Source organism: Chlorocebus sabaeus, chromosome 9, assembly GCF_047675955.1.
Source record: "Chlorocebus sabaeus isolate Y175 chromosome 9, mChlSab1.0.hap1, whole genome shotgun sequence".
NCBI lineage: Eukaryota > Metazoa > Chordata > Mammalia > Primates > Cercopithecidae > Chlorocebus > Chlorocebus sabaeus.
The window spans coordinates 134,934,715-134,948,834 of record NC_132912.1 but is presented as its reverse complement, the minus strand read 5'-3'; the positions used below and the strand labels follow the sequence as shown (position 1 = coordinate 134,948,834).

The 14,120-nt window shown below is 51.7% G+C and overlaps 1 protein-coding gene across 12 annotated transcripts in view; it reads right to left on the bottom strand.

The window, feature by feature from the left end:
- Nucleotides 1-14,120, bottom strand: part of LRRC27 (leucine rich repeat containing 27) — a 49,007-nt gene that overhangs the window by 18,401 nt on the left and 16,486 nt on the right. For all 12 annotated transcript variants that reach the window (XR_005244253.2, XR_005244254.2, XM_038009744.2 and 9 more), the window contains exons 4-8: nt 13,135-13,193; nt 10,480-10,632; nt 7,082-7,454; nt 3,744-3,890; nt 144-240 (exon numbers count right to left, since the gene is read on the bottom strand). Coding sequence is in view for 10 of the 12 variants with exons in the window: in XM_038009744.2 (XP_037865672.2) it covers nt 144-240; nt 3,744-3,890; nt 7,082-7,454; nt 10,480-10,632; nt 13,135-13,193 (829 nt within the window). In the remaining 2 variants the exon portion in view is untranslated. The remainder of the gene's footprint in view (nt 1-143; nt 241-3,743; nt 3,891-7,081; nt 7,455-10,479; nt 10,633-13,134; nt 13,194-14,120) is intronic.

Below are 14,120 nucleotides of genomic sequence, written 5' to 3'. Positions count from 1 at the left end.
CAACCCAGCCCCACCAGCCAGCAGCCTGCACAAGCAGCTTCCTCCCAGGTCTGGGCTCATCCTCCACAGACAGGGATGCGTGTGAGCACCCACCCACCCCCGGGACTGGACTAGTGCCCGGTCGCCACCCATGCCTGCCGTACCATGCTCCTCCTCGGAGGCAGGAGTTTGCTGAGCTCTTCCTTCCTCTTCCTCATCCTCTGGGCTCGCTCTCTCCACTCCTGCAGTGCCCTTTTCTCTCTGGAGAAAGGGAAGGTTAATGTCATAAGTTACAGGCAGCTTTGAGCCAAGGCTACAGGATTTCTCTGTCATTTTACAGCTTGTGGTGCACCTGTCTCCAGGGGGCACAGGCTGGGGGTGTGCATGCCCTGGGTGGGAGTCTGAACCACAGCCTCTTCCTCCCGGCACATCTGGGCAGAGCCGGGAATGCCGGGTTCTATCCCGAAGCTCTGTGTGTTGGTGCTGCCAGCAGTGACTGACGCTGGGGGCCAGCCCCACCCAGTGACCGAGGAAAAGGCATCACGACCCCTTTCAGGTAAGGGCACCAGCTGGGACTGCCACCGCAAGCACTGCACGACGGGTGGGGGTGCCTGGCTGCAGGTACTTGTCGACATAAGGTCTGTCTGTGGAAGATCTAAATGCCTGTCTCTAAGTCTCTCCCATCAGACACTTGAGTTTCACTTTTAAAAACAGGCATCTGGCTGAGGCGGGCGGATCACAAGGTCAGGAGATCGATACCATCCTGCCTAACACAGTGAAACCCCATCTCTACTAAAAATACAAAAAATTAGCCAGGTGTAGTAGCAGGTGCCTGTAGTCCCAGCTACTCGGGAGGCTGAGACAGGAGAATCACTGGAACCCGGGAGGCGGAGGTTGCAGAGAGCCAAGATTGCGCCACTGCACTCCAGCCTGGGTGACAGAGCAAGACTCCGTCTCAAAAAATAAAATAAAAATTAAAATAAAATAAGACAAAAACAGGCATCTGCAGGCCTCCCCAATCCTGAGCCAGAGTCACATGCTCCTTCCTTACAGCTCGTCGCCTAGGACTGTGAACATCCCGAGTAATGCCCACATCTGCGGCTGGGCTGGGCTTCTTGTGTGTGGCTGGGGTGGAATCAGGTCCCCAAGAGCCGTTGCCCAGGCCCAGGGCTCCACCCCTGGAAGGCCACATCTCCAGCATACAGGACTCCTGTGGTTGGTACCCCCTCTCCATCCTGCCCCCAGATCTGGCCTCCTCTTGTCTCTCCCATCATCATCCTGGATGCCTGGGCCCTAGCCTGGGCTTTCCCAGACGCCTCCACCCGACCTCTGCTCTTCCTTCCTTGCGGTCACAGCAGCTCAGCCCTCCTAGGCTCCACCCGGCCCACAGTCCACCTCTGACCACCTTCCTGCTGAGGGCTCCATCCTGAGTCAGTGCTGCCAGGAATCAGAGCCTGGCCGTGTCCTCCCCTGGTGCCACCTCAGGGCACAGGTGGTCTCACCAGCTGCCTCAGGTAAGGCCATGTCCTAACACCTGCCTAAGTGGGTCCCAGGCCCCAACCCCCAGCCCCAGCCAGGTTGTCCCCCATGTCCCCACTCAGCACCGTGTGTGGCACTGGCCCTGCTGCGCTCCTGGATGAGGGCCCCCACTTAGTGTCACTGTCTTCTGGTCACGCAAAGGGGTGACGCTGTTCACAGGGTTGATGTGAAGGAGCCGGCTCTGCTGGGTCTGGACCCTCTGAACAGGCCTGCGGAGCTGCTCACTAGGAGACTGCAGGACACTGGCTCTGGGCTCCAGGCAGAAAAATAAAGAAGAGAGGGTTCACTTGCTCTTTGTATCCAAGAGCTTCTCTTCCATGAAGGTGTGGGACGAGCCTGACGTCTGGGGGTGAGAGGCCCTTTCTGCCCACTCCAGTTGGTGGTGCCCCAAGAGCCTAAGGCAGGGGCTGTGCCTGCGGAAGGTCTCACCACAATCACCTCCATCACAGCCATGGCCAAGAGGGTGAGGATGAGTGGGACTCCCACAGGCAGCCTCCTGGCAGGGCAGGTGATACCTGAGGAGTCAACGGGGCAGGTATCCGGACCGCCCACTTCAGAAAATGGTACCCTGAAATTGGCAGAGCCGAACAGGAGTGGGACCCGCCTGCAGCAGGGAAGGGCGGTGCCTGCTGGGGCACACAGAGAGGGGAGGGCAGCTGGCACGCTCGACAGGCAGGGCTGGTCCTGAGGGGCTCACCTCGCAGTGAGGGACGGGCCCGGCTCTGTAGAGCTACCCCGAGGGACAGTGTGGGGCGACTGATGGGCACCAAAGGAAAGCCTTCCCAGTGCTCCCCGGGCCCTGGCAGCTGTGGCCTGTGGCTGGCGAGACCTGGTCCCACAGTGATGGGCTTTCTGGAGCAGCCCAGACCACTCCCCCATGTACTAGGGCAGCCCTAGAGCAGCCAGTCAGCCTCACCCCTGCCCATCAACACGACAGCCAGCCTCACCCCTGCCCATCAACACGACAGCCAGCCTCACCCCTGCCCATCAACACGACAGCCAGCCTCACCCCTGCCCATCAACACGACAGCCAGCCTCACCCCTGCCCATCAACACGACAGCCAGCCTCACCCCTGCCCATCAACACGACAGCCAGCCTCACCCCTGCCCATCAACACGACAGCCTAGGGCAGGGGACCAGCTCAGAGGCCTTCACCTCACTCACATTGTTACTGAAAAAAAACCAACCAACTACACTGTCTGTCTGGACATCAGGTGACCGCTGTGGACAGTCACAGAATCTGGTGCTCAACACGGTCCCAGAGAAAACAGCACACACGCAACGGGGGCTTTAGGAGGGTTCATTCACGCTGGGGAGCGAGCAGGTGAGCCACAGGGGCAGTGCAGGAGCCCTGTGCCAGTCAGGGCTGGGCTGCAGCTATCCGCAGGACAGACCAGGGAAGGAGAGATTGCCGGAACCCAGAAGGAGGGAGAGGCTGGACTCGGCCAGCTCCAGGCAGCTCAGAGAGAAGCCGGGCAAGTAAAGACGAGGCCCTCACTCTCCTCTTCCTCCTTGGCCTCCTGCTGGGAGCCCCCACTGGCCAAAGCCAACCACCAAGTGAGGGCCACAGGGGTGCTATGGCTGCGGTAAATGCCGGCCGGACTCCTGGGGCCCAGGGATGGGTGGAGCCAGGTGGTCAGTGGAGCTGGAGGACAGAGAAGACACTGAGGACACTGAGCACGTTGGCCGACACGCCTCACAAGGTGGTGGCACTGGTGGCAGTCACAGCAACACAAGAATGAACCTCCCCGACGACTATGTCAGGGCCTGGGACACTCCAGGGAAAGTGAGGAGGAGAGGACTGAGGAAAAACAAGAAACGAGGGAAAAGGACAAGCAAGCAGGCAGGTGTCGTGAGGAAGCCAGGGCAAAGACGGACACAAGCGGGTGACCACAAGCACTGCACCTGCGCCTGCCCCACATGGAGGCCTCGGGGCTGCGAACAAGGGAGCCCATGCATGCAAGGCCCTGCAGACCATGAGCACCGCACCTGCCCCACACGGAGGCCTCAGGGCTGCAAACAAACGAGCCCATGCACGGCGCTGCAGACCACAGGGGCACGTGTGGCCTGGCTTCCAGGTGAGGAGGAGACGGATCCTGGATCAGCATCAGTGAGGGCAGAACTAACTAAACACTTCCACAAGCGCTGCCATAAAATCACAGCCCAGCCCCAGCTCCAGGTGCACTGGGCCGGCTGCGCGGACCCCCGCCTTGTGTGGACTCACCGTCTCTGCTGCTCCATCAGAGCCTGCTTCTCCCGGAGCTCTCGGAGCGCCGCCGCTCGGCTCTCTTCCAGTCTTTTTGCTCGGATCGCCATTTGGTACGGTGACAAGAGGTCGGGTAAGATGTCCGTGGAGGAGGCCATGTTCCTTCTAAAATTAGAGTGTTTTTAGCCGAATGTTTAACAAAACCCTGTGACGGTAACTCATACAACGTGTGAAATGTAAAAGGAGGGCCTGTGGCTCATCTGCTCGTCAGAACAACTACCACGACCAGAACCCGCAGTCACCCCACAGAGGCCACAGTCTTGACTGTTGATTTCAGGACATGTAATGAAGATGCATGGATGGCAGCACGACATTGTCCCAATGCGCCCACTGCCAGCCAGCTACTTTCCCGGGACGCTTGACAGTCAGCCTGGGAAATGCACCTGAAGGACATGCAGCCTCGGCAGCTGCACCTGACCTGCTTGAGACCAATGCCACCCCCTGTCTGAGCTGGACAGATGCCCACAGAAGCAGGGGTCCTGGCCAGCAGCTCACCCGGGCTGGAGGATGTGACATGCCTGGAGTTCAGGTGCACGGGGTGACGCTGCAGCAGATCGGAATCCCGCTGCTGGGTGATGTGGGAGCAGGGGCGGGCCAGGCAAGGCCATCAGAAGGCGCCTGGCCTCCATACACACATTCAGGCAGGGTCAGATACTGGGTCCCCCTTGAGGGAAGCCCGCAGGACAGCAGAGGGGGCAGCCAGTAACACCGTGGGGTCTCACGGTGCTGGGGACTCCCTCTCCCTGCCCAAGAGAGGGAGCTGATAGGTATGCCCCAGTGTTTCCTCCCAGGGAAAACGCCTGGGGAAAACCAGGCCAAAGATAGGGGCTCTGAGCCCAGGACTGACAGCCAGCCAGGTTCCAGAACGTGACACCTCCTCGCCACGACCCTTGCACCAAAGCAGCTTGAGAAACACAACTGGAAGCCCTGCCTAGTCTTCCCTCCAGAACCAACACCTCGCCCAGAGGAGAAAGGCCCATCCCATTCCAGGCCTGCCCTGTGCAAGCCTCACACCAGCAGCACATCTTGGGAGGTCACAACCAAGCATCATGCCTGGTGGCCACGTCCCAGGAGGCTGGCCCGCTCCCCTGCCCCCACGCTGCACGACCTCCCACCCTCGTCTTCCCCGTCTGCACGGGAACAGCAGTGACTATCCCAGCAGAGCAGAGAAGGCAGGCGCGGCCTGCGCTCTGAGACGGGTCACCTGGGCTGCATGGTGGGCACTGGCCTTGATTTAACTTGCTGCTTTTGGAAGGGCAGGTGGCCCGGGCTCTATGGAACACCAGGTTTCCCCTTGTGGTCTCAGGGTCCGGAGGAGTGTGGAGGAGCTGCCCCAGAGGAAGGCCTGCTGGATGTTGTCAGAATTAGGCTGGGGCAGTGATGCTCCGTCATACTCCAGCTCCATGTCTGATGACTTCAGAATGCTTTTATTCCCTCCCATTATAATTGTGGGATTTCAGGACCAGACCATTATTTACCTATGATTTTTACATAACATTACGTTTCTTGCAAGTATTTTGGATACGACCACTCAGCCTCATAAACAGGCCCAGGCCACGCGAGTCACCTTGGACTGGGCCTGCTGCTCCCACCATGCCCACTGCTCCCCAGCCAGAGAACACAGAACAGCGCCAGCTTCCCGAGTCCCAGACCCTCAGGAAGGGCCACCATTCCGAGTGTGGACCAGGGCCATAATCTCAGAGCTTCTCCTTAATACCTATGACCCCACGACAACCCGACCAAGTGGGGAAACTGAGGCCCCGATAATGCATGTGACATCACAACCACCCCCGTGGGAAAGCTGAGGCAGAGTGGCTCTCTATGGCTCACTCTGGGCAGAGGCAGCAGAGGGAGAAGACAACATTCAGGGCCCACCCAACCATGGGGCACGGGCTCCAGGTTGAGGCTTCCTGCCAGAGGCTCCAGTTCTCTGCTCCAACTTCCCAAGCCACCCAAAGCAATCTCCGAAGGCTAGGGTCTAGTATCCAAATCTGATGTATTGATCGAAGTGTAAGTACTACTAATAAGCATACCACAATTCACTTGGATTAACTATTATTAGAGTTCCTAACAACAAATAAATAAATGAAAGGAGAAGGGGAGAAAGGAGGATTCTCAGCAGCAGGCCCAGCATATTCCTGCCCTTTCACTGTGCAACTGTGTGGACTGAGAACATCACGAGGGTGTTGGAGCCTCCGAGGCCTCGCTGTAACTGGGAACCTGCCGTGCGTGCTGCCAGGACATCCTACACTTAATTTGTTAGTAATGCTTCCAAGGTTTGTTTTGTTCTGTTTTGAATGTTCAAACCTACAGGACAGCTGAAAGATCAGGGCCGTCAGCGCTCCATGCCGACGCCTCCAGGAAGGTCTGGTGCCATCGTGCGCCTGCTATGCTGGCTGCTGCGTGGAGCCTGAGGGACCACAGACCACCACAGCCTCCCAAAATCTGCACCCCCCTTAAGCCATGGTTGTGCCCTTGGCTATGACAATGTGCCTCTTGAGAATGCATGATCTAGATTCACCAACTGTTACTTTACAGCATTCTCTCTAGATATTTATACACACACAGGCACGCACACGCGCACCACAGATACACACCTCCTGTATGTGTAGGCGCACGCCCTGCCGCACCCATGACTCAGTGTTTCTCTCATGCAGCCTCTGCAGAGCCTGTTCTCAGGGACCCTCGCCCTGGGTGTAGAAGGAAAATAAAAGCTCGGCCCCAAACTCACTGTGCCAAAGGGAAAGGTAAGCTTGGGAAGTGGGCCGCACAGTGACTGCCTTCCTTTTGTCCCCAGGCAGCTGCCGTTTATTTTCTGCCTAACTGACCTTTCCCCCAACTCCTCTCTTTTCACAGGTAAAATGTGGATTCAGTGAGCGCTGATCGAAGCCCCACAGGAATGTGACCACTTGGCTCACCACCTGCCCCCACTTTTACTTTTTTTTCCTCCTTCCCCTGCTGCCCATTGTTTCTCCTTTAAACGCTGACATCCTCAAAGCTCTCTCTGGAGAAAGCACAGGCCATAGATCTTACTGTCACTTGTGTTTCTTTTCCCCAGGCGCATCCTCAACCTTGGCAAACTCAGCTTCTGAATGGACTGGGCTCTGACGCAGATGCGCTGGGCTTGATGCAGGTCCCCATTACCCTAAACCCGGGACCGGCACTTGCCGCACAGTAAACAGCGGCAATGTGGAGGGACACTTTAAAAGCTGGACCTGATGTTTTAAAACATAATTTAAAATAATTGTATGAATTCGTAAAGATCAAGAAAATCCCCTGTTGCTTTTAAGTTTTACCTGAAAACGTGTCTTGGCTTTGGCAGTTCTTTCTCACTGTTCAAGGCCGCCTTGAGATTTGGAGGTAATTCCCTTGGTAAAAGCTGATTTCCCAGAGTGTCTGCCTTCACGTGCTCAACAATCTCCTGCCTCAGCTTCCAAAAGCGTCTGATCTCCTCCTCGCTGGGCCAGTGCTCTGAGGAGTCAGCGGACTTCCTGAGCTCACTCAGGTCTGGCTTTTCCACAGGCGGCAGAAAGCCGGCCTTCTCTTTCATCACAGCCCCCTCTGGGCCCTGAGCGTTCACAGCTCCTTCGTTAGACGCGTGGCCTCCGGACAACTCTGATCCTGGGCTCGGGAGGTCATGGAGGGTCATCTCTTTACCCGGTGGAGCCTCTGGTAGAGGAAGAAACCGCTTTAGCAGCTACCATCAACGCCATTCCTCTGTGACTCACTCAAAAAGCCAGTGATGGCGCCTCTCTGTGAAGAGCGCCTGGATGGTGAGGGGTGGGGTGCCCAGATCCTCCATGGCCACCACATTCCCTGTCAGTCCAAACAATTCTGTCACCGCACCTGCACCATGCTAGGCCTCTATGCTACGGCACGCAAAGCAGTTACACGTGGAGGGAATGGAAACAACACTGCCAGAAGCACACAGGGACCCTCCCACGCAGACCCCGCCGGGTGCACCTGACCCTCCCACGCAGGCCCCGCCGGGCGCACCTGACCCTCCCACGCAGGCCCCGCCAGACACGCGTGACCTTCCCACACAGGCCTTACCACTTTGTAGGGACTTTTTGTATGTGTACACAGGGTAATCTCGCCACATTTAATCAACATTTCTGCTTCCCCTCAGATCACTTAGAATCTTTATTTCTAAGTAATGTTTAGCCCATTATGCCTGCTTTTCTTGTTTGGTGATGCTTTTGTTGACTTTCTCAAAACATGACTTCAGGGAGGTGCTCCAGGCACTTCGGGAGCCACTGGGACCTAGTGGCCAGTCTTCTCCCAGCACGTGCCCATCACGACCTGAAGGCTGAGTGAGACCCCAGGTGGCCATCGCAGTGGACACCGGTGCATGGACATCACGCCCTGGCTGCCACACGCCCCTGACTGCTGCATGCTCAAGGTCTTCAGTTTGAAAGGAAAAGTTTTAAAAAATGGGCAAACATGCTTCAAAATGTCCTAATAAGCTGTAAAACTTCCCCTGGGGCACAAGTGACTAGAAACATGCATATTTGAACAATCTGCCTGTGGTTGGGGCCAGAGACAAATCTGAAATTCATGAAAATGTAAGCAGACAGGAAAAATGAGATACCGGCAAAAAGACTTTTTTTTTTTTTTTTAAAAAAAAAGATGGAATCTCACTCTGTCACCCAGGCTGGAGTGCAGTGGCACCATCTTGGCTCACTGCAAGCTCCGGCTCGCAGGTTCACGCCATTCTCCTGCCTCGGTCTCCTGAGTAGCTGGGACTATAGGCGCCGGCCACCACACCCGGCTAATTTTTTGTATTTTTAGTAGAGATGGGGTTTCACCGTGTTAGCCAGGATGGTCTCGATCTCCCGACCTCACGATCCGCCCACCTCAGCCTCCCAAAGTGCTGGGATTACAGGTGTGAGCCACCGTGCCTGGCCAGCAAAAAGACGTTTTAAAGTAATTGAAAGGGCAAAGTGCTAAAAATGTACATAGTAACTGAAAAATCACTCCAGGTGGCCCTAAAAACTAATAGAGAAGAGTTAGAAAATATTTATTTTTGACCAGTCACTTAATGTATTTTTTTCAAACTTACAGAAAAGTTGCAAGAACTCTGCTGAGAAGTTGGTGGGCCCTGCACTCCATCAGCAGCCGCTGCTGCCTGGCCCCCGAGGCTGTCTGCCCCCGTGAGACTGCCCGCCCCTGCCCCTCTGTCTGGGGGTGCTCATGCATTTCCTAAAACACTCAAGGGTAACTTCAGACATCCTGCTCTTCCACCCTCAGATGGAGACACTCACACATCACCATGGCGATTCACCAAAACCAGAAGCGTCCCATCGCTGACTTCTGTCATTCACTGGCTGGCCTTCCTCACGTCTTGATAACTGTCCCAGTAATGTCCTGTATCATATTTGTCCTGGCCCAGGATCCAATTTAGGATGAAGCATCACATCCAGTTTCCTATTCCTTTAGTCTCCTTCAATCAGAATGAACCTTCAACTTCTCTTTTTTATCCTGATCCTCCAGCGGAGCCTGTGTCCCCTGAGCCCCCTACGTCCTGGCTCCGGCTGTGCCTGACGGTTCTGCCCCTCCATCCTTGTCCCGGCTGTCTCCAGGTCCTGGTCCTACCTCTCCTCTGCCACCCCATGCCCTCAGCTACCTGTCCCCACTCCTGCCAGGTGCCCAGTGCCCTCCACACTTCCAGTCCAGCGGCTAATTTTCTTTTTCTATTCTTATCACAACATCCTGGCAGCGTCAGGGTCAAGGGTGCCAGAGCCAGGCGGCTTCAGTGCGATGCACCAACGGAGGATGCTACAACCTGGTTAAAATATGTTTACAAACAACTCAGCAAGCACAGGGCCAACTGCTGATTCTTAATCATTTAAAATAATTTCCAAATAGAGGCCATCTGGGTCAAAAGTGCAAGGTCAGTTATTTACAAAGACCTAATTATTTACACAATTCAATTACAACATATATATAATTATCTCGGCTAATTGTTCCAAACATATGCATTTTTCTTAAGTATCAAAGTACATCACAAATAGTAAAATTTTAAATATTCTGAAAATATTTCAGAATATGCACTTTTTTGGCGAGCCTTCATTATGATTCTCCTTTATCACCATTTAACTTTACTTTTTCCAAGTGTAACTAGAATGCATACTCAAGACCAGAACACATCATGAGCATCTGAAAATACCTGGCTGGTCAGTATGTTGAAAGAATGGAACAGGTTAGTGAGCACCCACCGAGGAGGAGGTGATTAGATAAAACGTGTCTACAGGGTCATTTTCCTGCCAATTTCCTTGTACCTCGTTAGAAAGGAGGACTATTTCATTGTGCTTATTTTAAAATCACTGTCTAATGGAGTGTCGAGTGTCTAACGGAGCGTCGAGTGTCTAATGGAGCATCGAGTCACTCCTGAAGCAGCTGCCTGTGGGTGGCTTGGAGGTGATAACTGTTTCATTTGATCGATCACAATAAAATTCTACCAAAATCCACTCAAGACAGGATCCATAACGTGCCCAGATTTACAGAACCAAGGAAAAGACACAGAGGTGACTGGGTTGGCCTGAGATCAGCGTCCACTGTGTCCACTCCGCAGAGGACGCATGGCTCCTGTACTTCTCAGGATGTTATTAAAGAGAAGACAGGTTCTAACCTGATTTTAAAAAGCTGCAACTTCAACGTTAATGTGATTTGTCGTAAATCACCTCCTACGAACCTTGAGAAGCTGGATTTCTGGGGAGAGAGTGTTCTACTGCCCACATCCGCAGGAAGCGCTGGATAGCCACCAATCCCTTCTGCACAATGAGCTGCGGAGGGAATTCCAGAGGGCAGTGTCTTAAGTTCAGTGCTTTCAGCGTGGTTACACTCCCTGCAGTGGAGAAAAAAAACTGCCAGCATTTTATATACCATTCTTGCAATGAAAATGAGGAACAAATAATAGTAACTTTTCACATTTTAAAATATGATTCTGTTCAGTATTTGGGGTACAATGATGTTAACAGAGTCAAAGATCTGCTTTAAAGGTAACTCTGCAGGAGACAGATTCCACAAATTAAGACCAGGATAGTTACCAAAAAACAAATAAATAAAATCAAACAAACAGAAGCAGCCACAACCACCATCACAATTCTGTAAAATTCAGAATACAAAGTTGCTATATTATCTAAAATGCCCATTTTCAACATAAAACTACAAGACATGCAAAGAAAAGGAAAAGGTACCCTACACGCAGGAAAAGAGCAGACAATGGAAACTGTCTTTGAGGAGGCCCAGATGTTGGGTTTAACAAAGACTTCAAAGTAGCCATTTAAATATGTTCAAGCGAATGAAGAAAATCGTGTTTAATTAGAAGAAAACAAAATACAAGGGCTCCACAAATGTTAAATGTCAGTAAAAATGGAAATTATTTGAACACTTGGAGGCTGTGGAAATGATGGCCACTGAGATTGATAAGGCTCCCATGGTGGGCAGTGGACTGATGGGGGCTGGGTCACTCCCCAGGCTCAGGGTGAAGTCCTTGGAATGAGGAGCACTGGGAAAGCACTGCAGGGGCCCTAGTCCTGTGGAGTTTCCCAGTTTGCGGGAGCCAGGGTTCAGTGTGAAAGACGGATGCTTAGATTTGGGGTATTTGTTCTGCCTTTCAGTTGAGCTTGCTTTTCACATGGGTAAGTATTAGGATCTAAAAAGTGCAGACGCTTTATTGGCCCTGTCCGTTAATGGGCTCTGCCCTGAGCTCCATGGTCCAGTTGGAAAACAGAGACTAAACTAGAAGCTACCTATCTAAATGAAATTAGTTTCCTCATCAAATCCTGTGGCAAGTGACTTTGTATTATCTTGTCATCCATTTTTAGTCTTCAAACACACCCAAACTCCTTCTTTAAAAAGTGTAAATTCTCTCTCTGTTCTTTGAGGTATAAATTTGTTATTCTGTTTTCTCTAAACCTGTGTAAGGGTTCCAGCCATAACTTGTTCCATTTACAAAGGCACAATTTAACCCAACTGTTCTTTTGTGGGTTTTTTTTTTGTTTTTTTAGGGAGAGGGTCTCACCCTGTCGTCCAGGTTGGAGTACAGTGGTGCAATCAGAGCTCACTGCAGCCTTGAAGTCCCGGGCTCAAGTTAGCCTCCCCCCTCAGCCTCCTAAGTACCTACGAACACAGGTACACACTACTGCACCTGGCTAATTTTATTTGATTTTACTTTTTGTAGAGATGGGGTCTCACTGTGTTACCCAGGCTGGTTTCAAACTCCTGGCTTCAGAGGATCCTCCCGCCTTGGTGCCCCAAGGTGCTGAGATTACAGGCATGAGCCACTATGCATGGTCTCAACTGCTCTTTTCTTTCTTTCTTTCTTTCTTTTTTTTTTTGAGACGGAGTCTCGCTCTGTCGCCCAGGCTGGAGTGTAGTGGCCAGATCTCAGTACACTGCAATCTCCGCCTCCTGGGTTTACGCCATTCTCCTGCCTCAGCCTCCCGAGTAGCCGGGACTACAGGCGCCCGCCACCTCGCCCGGCTAGTTTTTTGTATTTTTTAGTAGAGACAGGGTTTCACCATGTTAGCCAGGATGGTCTCGATCTCCTGACCTCGTGATCCGCCCGTCTCGGCCTCCCAAAGTGCTGGGATTACAGGCTTGAGCCACTGCGCCCGGCCTCAACTGTTCTTTTAAACTGGTGAGTTTTACCCGATTCATGGCTAATAATAAAATCAAAGCTATAAAATCTTAATGTTTTTACTTTTACGTAACCATGTGTATACGTGTCTGTTTTTATACTGTCCACATTGTAGCAACTATCAATAAACGAGTACTCATAAATTAGTTCTCCAAAATGCTCTTCAAGTTCATAATAGAAATGCCTTCAGAATTTTAGACATTTTTCCTGGGCTACTAGTCAGACAAATTTATACTGTTTCTGCTAGTTATTTTAAAGGTCATAAAACTTGCTTCTGTGATAGTTTATGCTTGTTTGATTTGTCTGTCAGCGTATGCCTTTGGTTTTGAGTGTTTAGATTCCGAGGTCTAGACAAGTGCTCATGATGAGGCCTAGGAACATATGTAAGGGGTCAAACTTCACAGGAAGGCCAGTGAGATGCAGCGGAGACAGCACGCGGGGCCTGCAGAGGTGTGTGCCGGGCCTTCGGTTTCCTTACCTGTGTGACTGTGCCTCACACAAGGCTCACATGTCACACCTCCATATGAACAGTACGTGCTATATCAACAGCTCTTGAGAGCTACGTTTTCTTAGTCCTAGAAGTAGGAAGGATTTTAAAAATATCTAGCTTACCCTCCTTTGTCATGCCTGATACTTCCATTACAAGGTCTGGTAAGTTCAAAAGATAGCATTTTAAAATCATCTTTTTATTGTTTTATTACTTACCCAGCTCCACAGGTAACATTTTGATAGGATTTCTTTCTAAAAGCAGAGTTTTCAAATGCCTTTAAAGCAAAACAAAACAAAAAAATTTAAAAAGCAGAGAATTAAATGACTATCTCCAAAATATCCATCAAGTTTCTTCATTTTTCTTATCTTTCAGGGGCAACTTCAATACAGATACACTTAAATTTACAACATGGGCACACAAATGGTCTGTTGCCAAACATAAACACAGGTCTAGCCCTGCTCTACTGACACGTGGGACCAGGCAGTCTGTAGGGGTGGCAGTGTCCCTGCTTTGCAGGGTATTGTACACCTCCAGCCTTTCTCCAATAGATGCCAGAGGTACCACCCACCCCCAGGTGTGGCAACCACAAATGTCTCCAGACATTACCAACAGTCTCCTTGGGGGCAAAACCTCCCCCAGTTCAGAACCTCTATTTTAGGCTTTCATACCTTCCAGTTACAACCTCACTGTAAACCAGTCTTTCCTAAGATGTGCTGTGAGGAATCCCAGTGTTTTATGATGCTCTGTGAAAAAAGTTTTCTATGGCCAAAATTGCTTGAAAGACTTCCGCTGCACAGTATATCCTGCCCTGCTTGGAGATAAATGATTCGTACACTGGGGACTCTGAGAAGCCTCTACATAAGAAACTCAGCTAAGGCAGCATTTCGGGAAGGAACCTACTTTCATTTAACACCTAGTAACATCCTTACAAAATGCAGCCCAAAATATCTCATGGATGCCTAGACAGACAGACAGACAGACAGGAAAGAACGTAAACATTTACTAGCTGAATAATGGAAAAATCCATATATTCTATTAAACTCTATCTTGTACCTTTTACTGTACTATGCTTCTTAGTTTTCACAGTTAATTATTATGATTATTTTTTGAGACAAGATCTCCACTCTGTTGCCCAGGATGGAGTGCAGTGACGTAATCTTGGCTCACTGCAACCTCTGCTCACTGCAACCTCTGCCTCCTG